Source organism: Arachis hypogaea, chromosome 12 (genome assembly GCF_003086295.3).
Source record: "Arachis hypogaea cultivar Tifrunner chromosome 12, arahy.Tifrunner.gnm2.J5K5, whole genome shotgun sequence".
NCBI lineage: Eukaryota > Viridiplantae > Streptophyta > Magnoliopsida > Fabales > Fabaceae > Arachis > Arachis hypogaea.
Genome location: NC_092047.1, coordinates 10,176,057 through 10,193,854, shown reverse-complemented (window position 1 = coordinate 10,193,854; position 17,798 = coordinate 10,176,057). Strand labels below are relative to the sequence as shown.

General features: G+C 32.1%; 2 protein-coding genes across 10 annotated transcripts; one reads left to right on the top strand and one right to left on the bottom strand.

The window, feature by feature from the left end:
• The first annotated feature begins 4,365 nt into the window (after positions 1-4,365).
• On the top strand, positions 4,366-16,997 carry LOC112726776 (type IV inositol polyphosphate 5-phosphatase 9). Of its 9 annotated transcripts, none has more exons than XM_072208726.1 (13): positions 4,987-5,445; positions 5,588-5,757; positions 6,664-6,952; positions 7,373-7,415; positions 7,551-7,664; positions 13,601-13,632; positions 13,926-14,033; positions 14,237-14,418; positions 14,942-14,994; positions 15,138-15,219; positions 15,307-15,363; positions 16,081-16,265; positions 16,530-16,997. In XM_072208726.1, exons 11-13 carry the CDS (start codon positions 15,322-15,324, stop codon positions 16,759-16,761), a joined length of 459 nt encoding a protein of 152 aa, XP_072064827.1. In that variant the 5' UTR covers positions 4,987-5,445; positions 5,588-5,757; positions 6,664-6,952; positions 7,373-7,415; positions 7,551-7,664; positions 13,601-13,632; positions 13,926-14,033; positions 14,237-14,418; positions 14,942-14,994; positions 15,138-15,219; positions 15,307-15,321; the 3' UTR covers positions 16,762-16,997. The 9 variants fall into 9 exon arrangements, 7 of the variants coding, with proteins under 7 accessions (XP_072064827.1, XP_072064829.1, XP_072064828.1 ...); XM_072208727.1 differs by having other exon boundaries at positions 5,339-5,445; positions 5,552-5,757; positions 6,661-6,952; positions 7,376-7,415; XR_011868271.1 differs by lacking the exons at positions 13,601-13,632; positions 14,942-14,994 and having other exon boundaries at positions 5,578-5,757; positions 6,229-6,702; positions 6,819-6,952; positions 7,376-7,415; positions 16,151-16,265.
• On the bottom strand, positions 8,195-12,220 carry LOC112729657 (zinc finger CCCH domain-containing protein 48). The gene is made up of 8 exons (XM_025779823.2): positions 11,987-12,220; positions 11,085-11,742; positions 10,210-10,395; positions 10,017-10,118; positions 9,743-9,889; positions 9,473-9,652; positions 9,238-9,335; positions 8,195-9,136 (listed from the first exon to the last, which is right to left on the bottom strand). The coding sequence occupies exons 2-8, from the start codon at positions 11,736-11,738 to the stop codon at positions 8,995-8,997; spliced, it is 1,509 nt and encodes a 502-aa protein (XP_025635608.1). The 5' UTR covers positions 11,739-11,742; positions 11,987-12,220; the 3' UTR covers positions 8,195-8,994.
• Positions 16,998-17,798: the final 801 nt, after the last annotated feature.

Here is a 17,798-nt window from a genome sequence, read left to right as displayed (position 1 = left end):
CCATGGTCTATTATGGTCTGAATTAATAGAACGCAAATGATCCCAAAGCATACATCTTTTTTCGAATTGAGGACTCCCATATACTGCACTACAAAGCCAAACTAAGTTACCCACACTCACTTTCACTGTGATACATTGGTCAATTTGATCAATAACCACACAAGAAGCATTAGCAATAGAAGATAGAAACCAAATGCCACCCCTGTGTCCTACTGCTTCCTCAATACCAACACAATGAAAACCCAACTTATCCCAAAAATTCTTCAAATTATTAAACATGGTATGAGTCTCAAAGAGAAAGAAAAAAGATGGTTTATATATTCTCACCAAATTTTTGCAATGCACACGGGCCATCTTGTTAGACGCACCCCTCACATTCCAGGCTATGATATTGAAACTATCCATAAAATAGCAAAAAGGGAGCTCCAATAACAAACTCGAGACTCAACATGATGTCCCTGTCTTCGACGATCCTGCCTTTAATGGACTCTCAAGTTGCAGCCCAATTTTCTCCGTCGAAACTTGCACCATACCCGCCGTCGATGCTCCATCCTTATCTACTGGTGAATTCTGCAAAGAGTTTGGGCGAGGACGCTTTCGCACAGTGCCATTTGTTGTCTCACCTTGCTGCTGATGATGAACATTGTGCCGGGTCCCCGAAGAAGCCACACTAACCGGTTTTCCAATATTGATGCCCCTGCTTAATTTTGCTTTGGATCCAGTAGCATGTGTTGTACGTTGGTGATTAGGCCTTGTCCAAGTATTGGTAGCCTTGTTAGGAGTCTTCTTTACTTTTGGTTGGACCTGATGGGTGCTAAGAGAAGGCTTTTGACCCATTTTATACTTTCCTTTCCTAATCACTTGAGTCCAACCTTCCAAATCCTCATGTTGTGCATGGTCTACATGAACAGCATGCAAATCACTCTCCACCAAATCCGGGACAGTAACTTTTACAGTCTCATCTCCAAGATTCTTGCCAAAATGAAAACTTGCCTTTTCTACATGTACTGGATTTTTTGAATTTGAGCTTTCTGGCTGCTTTGCTACATCGCTGATCACCTTGGCATTAGTTCCTCCTCCTGCATTGCTGTCAGTCTTGCACACCTTCATATCATGACCAAACTTGAGACAGGAGCCACAAATAAGGTGAAGACTTTCATATTCAACCTCATATTCAACACCTTCAACAAGAATCTTCTTAGTCACTGGCAATCCTAAATCTATCTGAACACATGCTCGAGCATATCGTCCTCTTTCAGCTAATTTTGTTGCCAAATCAACCTTAACGGGAATGCCAACTGCAGCCGCAACACGGAGCATTGCATCTTCTTGGTAGCACCAGATTGGTAATCCAGAAATTCTAATCCACACTAAAGTTGCTCCAAAACAGTTTTCACTTGATCTAAACTCTTGATCCCAAGGCTTCACAGCCACATAATTTCCCTCGATCATCCATGGACCTCCTAAGAGAACTTTTTCTCGCTCCTCAGCTACATCAAACTTCACAAGAAAGTAGTCAAATCCCACGTCCAATAAACCAAAACCTCCCTTAATCCTCCATACCGTTCGGAGTTTATGAGACAATGCAGTGTAGCTATAATGTTTACCTAGCACCTTAATTACTATAGCATCCTTATAAGGTTCTGCCAAGCAATTCTTAGCTTCTTGGGTAAACGTGACACTCGGTGGCAAGAGATCTCCTTACTTCCCAGAAACTACCGCAATGTTATCTCCCGATAAAGTTTCAACAAGTGAAAAAGCTTTAGCAATCTTGGAACCTACAACTTTGTCCCTGAAAGAAACCTTCAAAGGCTTAGAAACCCCTCCCAAAATATGATCCTCCTTTTCCCCTGATGCAATCCCTCCCCCACTCTCCCCCTTATCTCTTCTGCCGACATTATCGGCTGCCTCACCGTGTTTCACCCTCAAAGTCTCTTCCCCGCTCACTCCAGCGCTCATCTTCGATTTTCAAAATTGTACAGAGTACGGAGTACGTACATAGGACGGGTATCTTGTTAGTTGACAACAAGAGTTATGAAGAGAAGGATTTTTCCAAAAAAAAAAAAAATAGAATGAGTAAAATTAAAGAAGTGGTGACAGAAAATAAATTAAAGTGTGTATGTAGTTAGATCTTTATAGAACAAATTCTCACTTCATGACGGAATGAATTCTCTCTTACTCGAAGAAGTAAAGTATGATCTCTCATTATTAATTTTATAAATAAAACAAAAAAGAGTAATAAAAAGTTAAAAATCACACTTTACTTCCTCAATTTTTTTTATAATTGAGAGGATCATTTTCTTTGACTAATAACACACAATTTTCGATGAGGTTTCAATTTAATGGTAAATTTGATTAATAGATAATTAACTTTGTCACTATTATTTAATATATAGTAGACAGATATTCATGACAAGTGTGTCAAAGGACATATGCTTAGCAGTATCTATTTGGTATGATTTTCTAATTGTGGACCGAGATTTTTCATCAATTACTATTTTTAAGTCGGATGAAAATAGTACTTCTAAGAAATTTTAAGAATCACATGAGTCTAGATTCAAGAGATATAAAAATTATAATTAGATAACATATTTTATGATTGTGTGTTTATAGATATGAAACATTAAAACAAAAATAAAAAAATATAAAAATATAAAATTATATTTAATAGATGAAATATAAATAGATATATTATATTTAAAAATATATAAACATTAATAATAAGAGATATAATTTATTTTTTATTTTTATTAATATTTATAATTATATTTTTTAATTTTTTAAACTAAAAAATAAAAATAAATTAATTTTTTATAATATATTCTAATTTATTATTAAATAAAATATAAAAATAATAATTTTTATATTTTTATTTTTTTGTATCATTTATATGTACCATTATCAGACCAAGTTAACATGTCAAGTAGCATTAACTGTTGATAATAATTTCTAGTAAATGTCCTATTATTAATAATTCATTCTAAAATATAATTTATAATAAAATTTTAAATACAGTCAATTTTACATAAAATTAATAATAAAAAATTATTAAATAATCTATCTATCTATTTATAATATATAAAAGTTAATACTAACTTTTTTTGTAATGAGTTTAAGCTATTTTTTTTTGCTAATGATGCCACATCAACAATTCTAATGACTTGACAAAAGATAAAAATCAACCAATCACTATTTAGTAAAATATTTTAAAAAAATTAAAACAAAAAACTCTTATCTATTATTATTCAATTGAAACATCAAGTACTAATTAAATACAATAAACATACATTAAAAGTGTCATCATAATAATAATTATAAAAAATTTCAGTTATAAATATTCAAATTCTACAACTTATACATATTAAGACTTACTACTCTTCATTTCTTAATCTTTCATACTAATTATCAAAAATTTTTTAAATTTAATATAACATTTTTATATGTTTTTCATTCTCATTCATTCATTGTTTTAATTATTTACAAAAAAAAAAAACACAAGAAAAGACAAAGTGTAGTAATTAATGCAAATCAAAAAATGAAAATAAAAAATAAAGATGCAGTTTTGTATAACTTTAATATAAATAATCTATGTGTTTTTTAAAAATAAATAAATTTAAAATCTATTTATAATATGTTCTCTAAAAATTTTTAATATAATATTTATTAAAATATACTATATAGTATAAATAATCAATCTCTCCGCATATTGCGCGAATCTCACTCTAGTTTAATTAATTTGACTAAATTTTAAATTTTTACCATAATTTATGTAAAAGGCTAACTTCTTGATTAACGGTTATAAAACTGAAACAAATTAATCAACTTAAAAACTCAAACCAAACTATGAGATAATACTTAATTTGGTCCCTGAACTTGCACGTGAGTCTTAATTTAGTCCCGAAATTTTAATTTTCTCTATTTAGTCTCCAAATTTTATAAACGTGCCTCACATTAGTCTTTGAGATGATTTTTAGTTCAAAAACTTTAATGCCGTTGAAATGAATAATCAAATGTCATACTGAAACCTGTAAAATGATGTAATTTTAGTTTTGGTATTCAAATAACTCAAAAATGATGTCGCATCACTTGTTTTGTTAGGTAAAATTTCAATAAATACCACTTATGATATTGTTTTTGGGTTATTTGAGTGTCAAAACCAAAACGACATTATTTTAGAGAGTCTAACTTAGCGTTCGCCTATCCATGACAGCATTCTATTAACGTTTATACATTAAAAATTGTTTCAAGGACTAACATGAGTCATATTCGCAAAATTTGGGAACTAAATAAAGACAATTGAAACTTTAAAAACTAAATTGAGACTTAAGAGACTCATATACAAATTCATGGACGAAATTGAGTATTATCTCACCGAACTAAACTCAAATTGAATGTTATCTCAGCAAACTTGTAAGGCGGAAATCATGGCAAGTGGCATACATGCATGGAAACAGTGCTCATGAACTGAAGCCTTAACTTATCTTCGTTAGAAACCAACAAAGCCTCAAATTAAAGATGGAACAAGCGCCAGAGGTAAAGTACACCACTTTTTTGCTTGAGACACTAGCATTTTCTTTTATATACATACTTCATTCCACTTCAAACCCTATCTGAAGCAAACAAAGGAATTGGATCTGTTTGTTTCTATTTTCAGTATTTTTTTTCTAAGAAAAAATGAAGTTACATTATTTTCCAAATTAATCAGATATGCAGTTGTGACTGATGCAAACAAAGGAATTGGAATAGAAATAGTAAGGTTGTGTTGACTTCCAGAGATGAGAAGAGAGGCCTTCATGCTTTGGAAACTCTCAAAGATCTCTCTCATCTTGTCCTCTTTCACCAACTTGATGTTGCTGATCCTGCTAGTGTGGATTCTCTTGCAAATTTCATCAAATCCGAATTTCGAAAACTCGATATTTTGGTAACTTGACAAATTAAATTCCATATATATATCACTTTCTTTTTCTTTTTTTGTTTGCATGAAACGGGATACAAGATGAATTATGTGAAAATAAAATTTCCATGTTTGCATTTTTCTACTCAGAAATAAGTTTCATTGACTATATAAATTTCTATTGTATGATTTGGGATTTTCTCATTTATTTTCATGTTTGTTAGTTGCATGTTAAGGTTTTTTTTTTCCTTACAATTCCACTAAAAAAATGTAATTGACTAATTTGTTCTGAATGTAATAAATTAAACTTCTCGTATGAAGCTCTGCATGCTAAGAGGTTTAATTACTATCAAGTCATGTTTAGGGTTTATGTTATTAATTTTGGATACTAACCAGGAATGAGTTCATTGCCTTAATTAATAACCTTGACTTGGTAGATTAATATTATTCTTGAAGAAAAGAATTGCATTTTGTAGATCAACAATGCAGTGATTGGTGGACTTGTGATTAAGGACAATGATTTGGTCCCTCAAGTGTTATTGAATAGCAGGGTAAGAATTTTACAGCCAGTTTGGTTCATATTTTTTCATTTTTCAACATTTTCTATTTTAGAATTTAAAAAATATAAACCAAAGACAAGCTAAGAAGTTTTCTTAGGATATTGAATTGGGTGAAATTTTTAGGAATTATCAGATGATGTAATAGAGAAAGCCGGAATCGTTGAAACATTCGAACTAGCTGAAGAATGCTTGCAAATAAATTATTATAGTGCTAAAAGAATATCTGAAGCCCTTCTCCCTCTTCTCCAATGATCTGAATCACCAAGAATTGTGAATGTATCATCCTCCCTATGAAAGTTAAAGGTAGGATACTCTCTTTATTTGTTTGTGTTTTTTTAAGGTTTAATTATTCTAATAATCTCTATAATTTTACTAATTATGTAATTAGATTCTTATAGTTTAAAAATTTGTGATTAGATCTTTATATTAGGTAAAAATTTGTAATTAAATCTTTACTAATGATTATTTTTTAGAAAAAAACACGCTAATGCTAAAAAAAGACCGAATGGAAAGTTTTTATCTAATATAGAGACTCAATAGTCAATACAAACTTTTAAACTATAAGGATCTAATTAAAATTTTGATGAAATTATGGAAACCAACAGAATAATTGAACTTTTTTTTTTAAAAAATTAGTAGATCTTAGATTGTTTCGCTAAATTTGGTTGTTGCTCTACTAATAAGCGTATTTTATTACTTTTTATTCTCCATTACTATTTTATGATTCTGTTTTGTAACTCTCATTATTATTGCTTTTCATTTCTAATAATTCAGCGTGTATAAAATGAATGGGCTAAAGGAATCTTGGGCGATGCTGAAAACCTTACAGAAGAGAGAGTTGATGAAGTGTTGAATGAATTTGTGAAAGATATCAAAGAAGGGTGTTTAGAAAGAAAAGGATCGCCTAAGGTTCTTGGTGCCTATATTATCTCAAAAGCTGCTATGAATGCATATACAAGAATTGTTGCTAAAAAGTACCCTACTATATGCATCAATAGTGTGTGCCCTGGCTATGTTAAAACTGATATAACTGCCAATACTCGACTTTTAACGGCAGAAGGTGCTGCTAGTGCTGTCAAATTAGCATTGCTTTCAAATGCCTCTTCTGGCCTTTTCTAATTTCAGAGTGATGTTTCTTCATTCGAATTCAAGTGAGTTGGGTTATGTATACTCATTCTAATTCGACCACTGCAATCTGTTCTATAGCAGCTAGTTGAATCGTTGAGACGAAATTATCTGGAAATGAATGTAAGTCATCATGGAAACTCAACAATTTGAGGAATAAGATGTTTTGGAGGTCCACTTGAAGTAGTCCAAAGTGAAGAATATGTAGAATTTTGAAGATCCTGTGTTTGAATATGTAGAATTTTCAAGATCATCTGCAAACATCTTCAGCTCGGGACAATGATAAACATCCATCTCTTTTAACTCAGGCCAATCTAGAATTTGCATCCCTGACCAAATGCACCTTAGAGCTGGCGATTCCCAAAGAGTCAAGGTGGTTAAGCAAGGGAACATCAAAAGCTCTTTATTATTTTCTTTCCCTGCAGTTATGACTTCATATTTTCCAAAAATTTCCTCTAACTTCACACAGTTTCTCACATCTAATTTTCGTATATTGTTTTTGAAAACTGATGCGGGAAACAAACTTGTCATGCATTTACATTCATTAACAATGACTTCTTTTAGAAATGGAAGCCTGAAACCACCTCTAGAAACTGACATTATTCCATGCCTGAAACTAATCAATATTCCATCCAGTTGCTTAAAGTTGAAATCACTGAATATAAATTGTTCATCACTTCAGTTGATACAACCAAGTGTAGAAATTATTTCTCTTGGACATAATAAAATTTTATTTGGAGAAGGATCTTTATTTATTTATTTATTACCTGACTTATAAACTGTCATACTGCAGCAGCATTAAGATCATGGTGGAAGACCGAATCATCACTCGAGTTGTAAGAAACTTGAATCCTTCTAGAAACTTGATTCGCAATACTCAACTTGCAACTCCTCAGGGCGTATTAATATTTTCGCTGACGTAGCAATGCCTCTGCCTCTGCCTCACATGATTCTATGTGCAATTCTTTCAGATTGGAGGAAGGCTATAGTACTAGTGTTATCAATTTTGGACATTCGACACAGCTGCTTTGACAAGTATACTATTCTAACCCATTGATGGATTGCAACACACATAATTTGAAGAGGTACAATTCTTTTTTAAGTTTCCAATAATCTCCTTATTACTAGCTTCATCTATTTTTGAGGGTTTCATCATAGTAATAGCTTACTTCCATTGTTTCCAAGTTGGGTGTCTTCTCAAATAATTCAATTGGCACTTTAGACTTTTTTTTGCTCATCATCATTAAAACGGTAAAGTTTATTCAAACTCTCAAGATTTTCATCCTTACGTTTTTTCAACCATGAACTTAAAGCTCGAGTGCATTTCCAATTAAGAGTCAAATTTTCCATCTTGGAAATATCTTATGACCAAAGGGTTTATACTTATAAATAACTTTTTGAAGCTTGTAATTAAAAAAAGTAAGGGTGTACTGCTTTCAGGTTCTACGAAGGGAACTAAATGCTGCAGAAAAGTTCTAAGAGTCTAAAATTATGTTGCCTATTATTATGTAGTTTTTCAATCGGTCACTTTTTTCTTTCTTTCTCCTTAAAAGAAGATCAAAACCGATATTATAATTTCAGAAGTTAAATGAAGAATTTAAAACAACACACATACTTTATAAAACTGATGGTCTTATTGAGAATTGTATAATACATAGAATGTTACATTATACATTGGAAGTTAAGAGTTGTCAGATGAAGCTAGGTCTAATTACTGAATGGGGCTATTAACTCTTTATTTCTGAATAGCTTTGCATCTCTCTTTCCTTTGAAGTTCAGCAATATTGGTATCCCTTAGAACTAGAATTCAGATCATATTATTGACTCTCTTCTTTTAAGTTTTTCTTGATTCTTGAACACAGCTTTTATTTCTTTTGGTGCTTTGCACTTTTGAGTCTAGCCGTGACTCTAAGTGTTTTGTTTTCAAGTATTACCACCTGATACATAAACACCACAAGCACTTAATTGGGGAACCCTTTGGATTCGAATTTAGCTTTGCTTAAATTCCCAGACAGTGGTGCTCAGAGCCTTAAGCGTACTATTTAATACCTTTGGGTCACGACTTTAAATGTTTAGTATCAAGGATTACTTGACACTTTTACACCACAAGCATATAGTTAGGGAAAACAACTCTTTTGAGCTTTTTAGGCCAATTTTGACCCTCCTAACCATTGATGCTCAAAGCCTTGGACTTTTTTTTTTCGATTTTTTTTTTTGCTGTTTCTTTCAAGAATCAATCTTTTTGATATTTCAGAGAATTAATAATACTTCTCTAAATTCTTGTATCTCAAGAACCAATGTGCCCAACCCCAACATCAAGTATGCTCAGTTAATTCATACATTCAGAGAATAAAGATAAGGTCACCACATTAAAGTAATTAGAATAACTCATCATGTAACTCAAGATGTAGTTTCCTATGTTGGCACCTTGGCCTCTTCTAACCATTTCCACACATTCAGCAAACCAGTCCCATCTCCAGTGAAGAAGAGTCCACTAGGGCCTATCTGAAAGGATCGAACTTCTTGTCTTGTAAATAGTCGACCTCTCTCTAGAAACCTGTAGAAGCAGAGACAGTAAGTAGCTAAAATAGTAAAAAAAAAAAAACAAGCCCAGTAATAGTAGCAAGACAAGTAGATGAAAGATTTATCATCACTCACGTCGGCAATTCATACATACGAACTGAATTATCTTTGCACGAGCAGAACAATATTGACTTGGCCTCTACATCAGTCATCCCATACAGTCCAAGAACAGCCTATAATAACAAATAAAATAAAAATAACAAATAAAAAAAAATGAATTGGACAAACCAATCACCTCCCTCTTAAACAAAATCAAAATACCAGCTTAAAGACATATTTGTGAACAAACATTAGTGGTTGAACAACTTACATTTTCGTGAGTGTGAGTGTATGTCACTTCTAGAGTTCCCTCCTCGGTGCACACCCAAACATTGACTGTGCAATCAGATGAACCCGATAACAAGTAATTCTCCCAGCAAATAAGTGATGTGACAACGTCGGTATGTCCGTTAAGTGTCATTGTGCACTGTAATGTATCAAGGTCCCAAACCTGTAGATAGCAGGGTAAGAAATTGCTTAGCTAAAGGGGAATAGTGTGCAAATTACATGAAGCATATAAATAAATAAACAAAAACACTACCTTAATGCTATGGTCCATGGATCCAGAGTAAAGCATCTTGTGACATCCAATAGCAAGACAAACCACTGGTTTGCTATGACCACTTAGTGTTGCAACCGTTTTGAAAGGAGACTCAAAGCTGCATCTCCAAGCATAAATAACACCATCCTGCAATTTAAATGGATTATTTAAAAACTAATGGACAACAGAAGTAGTTGACATGTCATAGTTCTAATCAGTAGCAAATGGCTAATTATAAACAAATCTTAAATCACTGCAAGCCAAGGTAATTTACCTCTGCTCCAGCAAGGAGGATATCATTGCCAACATTCAAGGAAAGGACTTGCCCTTTAGGTCCATCAAGAGTAACATCTGCACCCGTCTGAATATTCCATGCCTTAACAAAACAACCACAATCAAATTATAAGTTTACAGTTAAAGCTCCTATACATAAGATACCATTATTACAATTAAACAAAAGAGCTTACCTTCACAGCATTTTTCACACCGGCAAAGATCCATGGGCCCTCAGATATAAGTGAGGTAACTGGAGAATTAAGATGGATCATGTTAACACAACGGCCAGTGTTGCAGTCCCATGCTCGAACTGTGCCGTCAGTGCTACCAGAAATAAGCTTGTTTGAACCAGCCGGCAGTGCAATGCCAGTGATTTCCTGTAAACAAAATTTGAATATTAGCATAAACGAATCCAACTCGATGGCACTTTTAAATATTAGTAGAATGTTGCTCTTATGTAAAAGCTTGTCCTAGATTAGATTTGATACTCTTCGGCAAGGTGGGTAAGATTTATAATATACATTTTCTACGTGAATTTGATATAATATGCGTGTTGATGGCAATAAAATAAATGCTGTCTTGCTGTCTTGCTTAATACTTGAATGACAATAAAATAAATGCAGTGTATGTAAAATGTATTAGATTCCATTTCCATATCAATTTTAAACTAAGGATCTTCTATTCTGATTTATTCTAAGCTAGGCAAACACGGTTATTTTTATGTGAAGCAGGTGCTAAGCACTGGCCTAAAAAATTACAGCTCTATTTTTCAAAGTTAGTTCTTAATGTCTCTTATCATGGTTGCTTCTATAGAATGGATTCTTTAGATTTTAGAAACAAATATTGGGATTATAAGTTTATAACTAATACACCTATGCTTCGTGTTGAATTTTTTTTAATTTATTGCAACTTAGTTATGGCATCTCTTTAGTTTTTCACTTTTTGCTTATCCCTCAAACTTATTTCAATTGCAATATTCACTTAACTTTCAAATTAAACCAAGACAAAATACACTAAACTGAATGTACTTTCAAATAATAAAAGGTGGAATCAGACATGTATATACCTTGTTGTGTTCATGAAGCTTTGCAAGCGTAGAAAACCCATCACCATAAAACCATGAATGCAAATTCTGACACAAGTCACCGTCCACACAATTGTCAGTCATCCAAGATTTGCAAATACTGCGTGATTTATCCACAGAAGCCTTAGCAACAGTGGCCACATCTTCCACGTCTGCAGTCTTTTCAATCAATACAGCCTTTTCTTCACACTTGGTTGGCTTCTCAACAGATATAGCTTCTGCTTCTGGTCTGCACTCAACAGCCTTTGGTGCACAATTTTCTGGCTTCTTCAAGGCCTTGGGTGCGCAATTTATTGCCTTCTTAGCAGAGGAACTGGCCAAGCCAACAGATATAGCTTCTGGTCTGCACTCAACAGCCTTTAGTGCACAATTTTCTGGCTTCTTGAAGGCCTTGGGTGTGCAATTTATTGCCTTCTTAGCAGAGGAACTGGCGATCTTCTCAAAGGACGAATCGGGCTTCTTCGAATACTTATATGTCGTATTGGCATTATAGTATACATTGGATGGCGAGGTTGGTAAGCTATGTGAAAATCCACAAGGATTTCTGTTGCATCTCCCAGCTAGCCAATACTTGCATGTTTGTGGTGTTGTACGACGGAGCCGTTCAGTCCTCTTTGTTGTTGTTATAATAGCCATGATACTACGAAATAAAACACAGTATTCCCATCAATAAGACCCTTCATTGCTCATTAATCTCTTCCAAAACTTAAACAACAACCCAATTAGAAGAAGCTGCAGATTCCATTCCCTCATCAAAACCCAAATTCTGTTACTCCACTTCTCCATCAACCCAACTTAACACCACCACTTAAGTAAAATACAATATGAACACTAACGAAGAAAAAAAAGAAATTCCAAAGAAGGTAACGTGCTAAGAAGCAAACCTGAATTAAGAGTAGAATTGAGTTCGGAAAGTTCAATAAAACTAATAAGGATTAGAATCACTGAATCAGAGTCGGAGAGATTCAGCGAAGAAGAGAGTGTTTGTATAATAGTGTAACGGAAAATTGGAAACCATATGAGGTCCTTTATTTATAGGTTTCGTTGACGGTGGGCAGAAAAATATTTGGAGAAAAATCAATCATCAATAAATATTAAATAGTATCATTATGAAATTCATTTATAGCTCAAAACTAATTCTGTTACATATTTTGTTTTCTAACTGATTTTTCAATACACAGTTACTGCCACATATACATTTATGAAACTCATTTATAACTCGTAATTGATTCTGTTACAATCCCTTTTTTTTTTCTAACTGGTTTTTCAATACATAGTTACTGCCACATATACATTTAATGATATAAATATAATAAAAGTATCTTGGTTCAATCATTCATCGTATTTTTTTTTTTATAATACTTTAATTTTAGCATTTTTTTTTTATGTTTTTGTCATTTTTACACCGATAAAAATGAGTTTATATTAAAAAATATTTTAAATTTAAACTAAACATTCTCTTTTTCAAATCTACACTATCCAATCCTAACAAAATTCAAGTGCAATTAATTAGTTAATTTACTCGTGATCGAAATCCTATTCTAAAACAATAACTGACAATTTGATAATGAAACAACTAAGTTGTTTTTTTGTTTTTTCAATCTAATAAAAAATTGTATTTTATATATTTTCTCTATTATAGTTTTATTTAATGATTTAAATTTCATACAAGTAACAATTATTCAATATTCTATGATATAAATATAAAAGATAAAGTATTATATGCTTTTTATTTTAGAGAAAAAGTTTTTAATAACAACATACATATTACTTTTAAATTAACCACTTTTATTATTGATATTTTTTTTAAACGTGTTACTCTTTTTTTATTCATACTAGCAATTTACTCTTACGTTTACATGGATAAAATAAATAGAGATCATTATAAGGGGAATGTAAACTATATTTAAATTATTAATTGGTGTAAAAAATAAAGGAATATCATTAGTGTTTAAAAAAGTAATATAATATAATTTAATATAAAATAAAATATTATTTTAATTCTTAACGTTTAGATTAAATAACAAGAATTTAGTACATTATTGATATTTTTACAACATCCCTTATGAATAATAATATAATATAATACTCTATAACATATTTTTTTTAATAGCAGTTTTTTTACTTGCTTAAAATTTTTCATATATTTTTAAACAATATCAATGTGTCTTTATTTTTTATCCAAATAATATTTTAAATATGTTTATATTTACGTCATTGAGTCTTTATTTGTCTTTATCTCGCTAGTTGGCAAGAATAGTTATGAAGAGATCAGAGGGGTTTTGCCAAAAAAAAAAAAAAAGTGAGAAAAAGAAGCGGAGACGAAAAATAAAGTGTGTATGTAAAACAAATTCTCACTTCATGACTAATAGCGCACAATTTTTTCGGCGAGGTTTCAATTTAGTGGTAAATTTGATTAATGGTTAATTAACTTTGTCACTATTATTTAATATATAGTAAGCAGATATTCGAATAAAGTCTGATTCTTTAAATTGCAGCTCTAAATGCAAGAGGTCTTGATAAATGCAAGGTATGAAACATTTTGATGACTTATGTGATCTTGTTACTCTTTTCTTTGTGGTATAATTCTGTGAGATACTGTTTATTAGTTATTTCTTAACTCGTGTTGGGATGAATTGAATGTTTCTTGTAATACAATGGTAAAATTCTCTCCGTCAAGGTATCGATTGCCTACTAATACAGGTTTCCCATTCTGCATTTTTGTATTGATCAGAGCTTGCTTCTCTTGCCATAAGTGCGATGCAGTTACTAGCTCTGGTATATCTTATTTGTTACTAAATCGGATTTCTCTATTGACTTTAGGTTGACAAGCTTGGACTGTGCCAAGACCAGCATGTCGTCAAAGTTGATAGCTGGTGACACCGACTTCTTTGCCAACTTGGTATGTTTGAAGTTAAATACCCAATCAAGGTTGGTTTTTCGAATTCCTTTTCATCTTATTGTTTATATGGCTTGCTCCTAGGTGAAACTAAAACATTCTATTTTCAGCATGTGTTGAGAATCTGTGATGTGTACTTCAATTAGTTAAATCTTGCCTTTACGTGCTTTAATTATCACGGCCATTCTCTGGATTTTATCCTCTGTCCTTTTTTTTTGGTTCACCATTATTATAGGGAATCAATATATTGAAGCCTCATGGAAAAAGTGCTAGAGACAGCTTTCTGATATATATATTTGAGTTCTGCTAACTGAAAGGAAAGAGCTTCTCAAGACCCAGTTGGTGGGAAAGTCCGGTGTTACCCCCAATGTTGCAACCTCTTTCATTGAGACACTTGAAGCCAATGAGCTTCTCAAGGTATCAATTTCAATTTCCCTGTTAATTGTGTTGTTATTGTTTTTGGAGGAACATGCTTGAGAGATTGTCTCGCTTCAGTATTGTTATGCTTGCCATGTGTTTGATGAATTTCCTGTGAGAGATGGAAAAGAGCGGAACTTGTTTTCTGTGTTTCCTTTTCCCAATTCACAAGATTTAGGTACTTTTCCTCTTGGATTGCTTATGAAATTGGGTGTAAGTTTTCTCATGTTTTGCATTTGTGATTGGTAGTATTTTTCCTTGCTTGAAGTTGTTAGTTATTATTAAACCATGTAAAACCATCAAAGGAAATGCTTAAAAGGACTATGGCACGTAATGTTATTATATCATGGCATTGCATGCAAAACATGGATAAACTGTGTTGGACAGCTTTCCTTTGTCTCTTTGGTTTTCCATGTACTGCTTAAATTGGTCGGATTATTGAGTGGTTGGGAAGTGGGAATTGAGCTACTTTGCATGCTTATTGTGATTAATTATTTGACTGCAGAGAGGGTAATATTTGTAGGGTTTATACTTTATACCATGTGTCTACTGTGCTAAGAACTTATTCAGAATGAGGTTAGTATTTGTTATGCTGTTCAAACATTTTTGAACTTTCTTGGCTTTTAAAAGTTATAATAGTTATGGTAAAAATTATCAGTTTCTGTACAAACACTTGAATTCTAATAATTTGTAATTGCAATTTTGAATGGCATTTGCAGATTAAAATACATAGGAGTTGCCCTGGTGAGTTGGAAGATGTGGTGAAGCAGCTGGAACAAGCAACCGGTTCAGTGGCAGTTGGTAAAATTGGTCGAACCCTGATTATATATATATATATTTGAGTTCTGCTAACTGAAAGAAGCTAAAGCTGGGGACATAAACATGCAGGTCTTGGTAGGTCAGATGTATTATAGTGGTTATGGTGTTCCCAGAGATGACCAGAAGGTGTGTTCTTTCTTTTATTTTGGTTATGGTTATTAGTTATTACAAATTAATAATGCTTTTCAATCAATTTTCATTGCATTGGACTTTCTTGAGCTTGTTAAGAGTTTGAGGTTCTGTTGTATTATACTATTTGAGAATGTTCATGTTAATTGACAATAGAATCTTCAGGTGGTGACTATGAAAAATTGAAGAAAAATATTAGCATTCTCTATTGGTCTTAATTTTAGTAATGAGATCAATTTTGATGCTGATAATGCATATACACTATTAGGCAATTAAATCTTGTTTGTTATATAACTTTTAAGATAGTGGGGATAAGACTTAAGAGTCAAATAATTTCAATGACCGAGTTATATATGAATAGATGACTGTCTATTTAGTTAGGTATGCACAATTAGATGCACTTAAATGGATGCTTCATGTGGAGTTGTGGACAAATCTATAATAGTAGCATAGAATGCTTTATCATGGATGCAAATCTAATATCCATGCTAATAACAATGCCAGATTTTTCTGTTGAAGACGACTTCACAGCAAAATAAATAAGAGTTTACCAGAAGCAAAAAATTTGTCAATTATCAGAAAATGGAGTAAGAAGTGATTGAACAAATCTAAACACTTAAAGTAGATAAGATTGTTGTTTCATAAGACTTTATTACACCTCTGAACTTTCTTATTCTGACCTTATTGGTGTTGATAACATTGTCCCCGATGCAGGGATCTGTTTCAGTTAATATGTCTCTCTTCCATTCATGCCTATGTTTTGTTTGTTCCCATCTGACTTCAGGCCAGAAAGATGGGGCTGAGCAAAGACGAGATGCAGATGTTAATGAAATTCCGCGACACACATGCTTCTCGGCTGTCCTTGATTCAGATCAACCCCAGACAATCCCATCTCATGAGTAAGTCTTATTTCATGCTGAAAGTAATTTGATACCGTCACTTTGAACTTCCAAAAAGCAAGAGACTATCACAAAATGTATGATTGACTAAATGATTTTATGAATTGGATTGTATGATAAAAGAATCACCATAATATAAGATTTAGTTATGTAACTCTGCCTATATATTATATAAATAAAGTCATCATGTTTTATAAAACTTGGCTATATGTCCTATAATCCATGCAAGTAAAGTCTAATTTGAAGAAATATTAAATTCTTTAGGATTAATCCCATCTCTGCTGGAAGCATCATCACGGTTGCAGTGATCAAGAGGGCTTCCACAAAGCTGTTGGTTCCCTTCAAATGCCTCATTCGGCCAATGAGAGAATTTTCTGTCCAATTTTTCTTGAAGGTTGTTGTAGGAGAGATCAAGGACTCCCAAGCTGCTCATGTCACCAACTTGTGGAGGGATTTCTCCGGTGAGTTGATTGTGGGAAAGATCAAGTGCTTCTAATTTCAATAGATTCCCAAGAGAAGCTGAGATTTCACCTGAGAGATTGTTGTAACTGAGGTCTAAACTGATATGGAGATTTTTGGCATTTTCCAATTTCTGTTTTAGTATGGAGAATAACACTTCTTTTAGTATGGTTGATAGTTTTAGTATGATTGAAAAAACATTTAGGATTATAGTTGATGTACCAATACATTTTCTTTATGCTTTGAATTATATTGACTTGCTTGTTTATTATAGTACTTTTCTTTTAGTTTGATAATACGATAAACTTGTTTATTTTTTGAAATATTATAAATATTCGAATATAAGTTAGAAAAAAATTTGTATTCATTAAATTTATATTTATTTTGTATGAAAACAAGTTTATTTTGCAATGAAAAAATCTAAAAAAATTCTATTTTACCTTACTAACGGATTTACAGATAGATTTTCTGTCTGTATTCAGAGTGTGGGATGATTTTCCAAGATTCAAATTACAGATGTAAAATTTGTCGGAAAATCTGTCTGTAATTACCGATGGAAAATCTGTTTGTAATTACAAAGCGAAAATCCGTCGGAAAATTCGTCTATAATTACCGACGAAAAATCTGTCTGAAAGTTTGACGTTTTAGGGAAATGGATGGAGAATTTATAGAGGAAAAATCCGTCGGTAACTGGTAAAAATTTGTCGGTAAATAATTTCCAACGAAGCTCTTACAGAGGGACAAAATATGTCAATAATTTCGTCGGTAACCAAAAATCCGTTTGTAATAAAGACTAAATCTATCTGTATGACATATGCTTAGCAGTATCTATTTGGTATGATTTTCTAAATGTGGACCGAGACTTTTAATCAATTACAATTTTTGAGTCGGATGGAAATAATACTTATAAGAGATTTTAACGATCAAATTACTCTAGATTCAAGATTAGATAACATATTTTAAGATCGTGTTTATTTATAGATATGAAACACTAAAATAAAAATATAAAATTATATTTAGTAGATAAAATATGAATAAAAATATTATATTCAGAAATTTTGAATTAGTATATTT

Coding starts and splice junctions, on each gene's coding strand:
- LOC112729657 (XM_025779823.2), bottom strand. CDS start 11,738: ATGGCTATTATAACAACAACAAAGAGGACTGAACGGCTCCGTCGTACA. Junction 9,653..9,742: donor CCATGGACCATAGCATTAAG/GTAGTGTTTTTG, acceptor TGCTATCTACAG/GTTTGGGACCTTGATACATT. Junction 9,137..9,237: donor CGTATGTATGAATTGCCGAC/GTGAGTGATGAT, acceptor CTGCTTCTACAG/GTTTCTAGAGAGAGGTCGAC.
- LOC112726776 (XM_072208728.1), top strand. CDS start 15,322: ATGTATTATAGTGGTTATGGTGTTCCCAGAGATGACCAGAAG. Junction 15,364..16,080: donor TTCCCAGAGATGACCAGAAG/GTGTGTTCTTTC, acceptor TCCCCGATGCAG/GGATCTGTTTCAGTTAATAT. Junction 16,266..16,529: donor CAGACAATCCCATCTCATGA/GTAAGTCTTATT, acceptor TAAATTCTTTAG/GATTAATCCCATCTCTGCTG.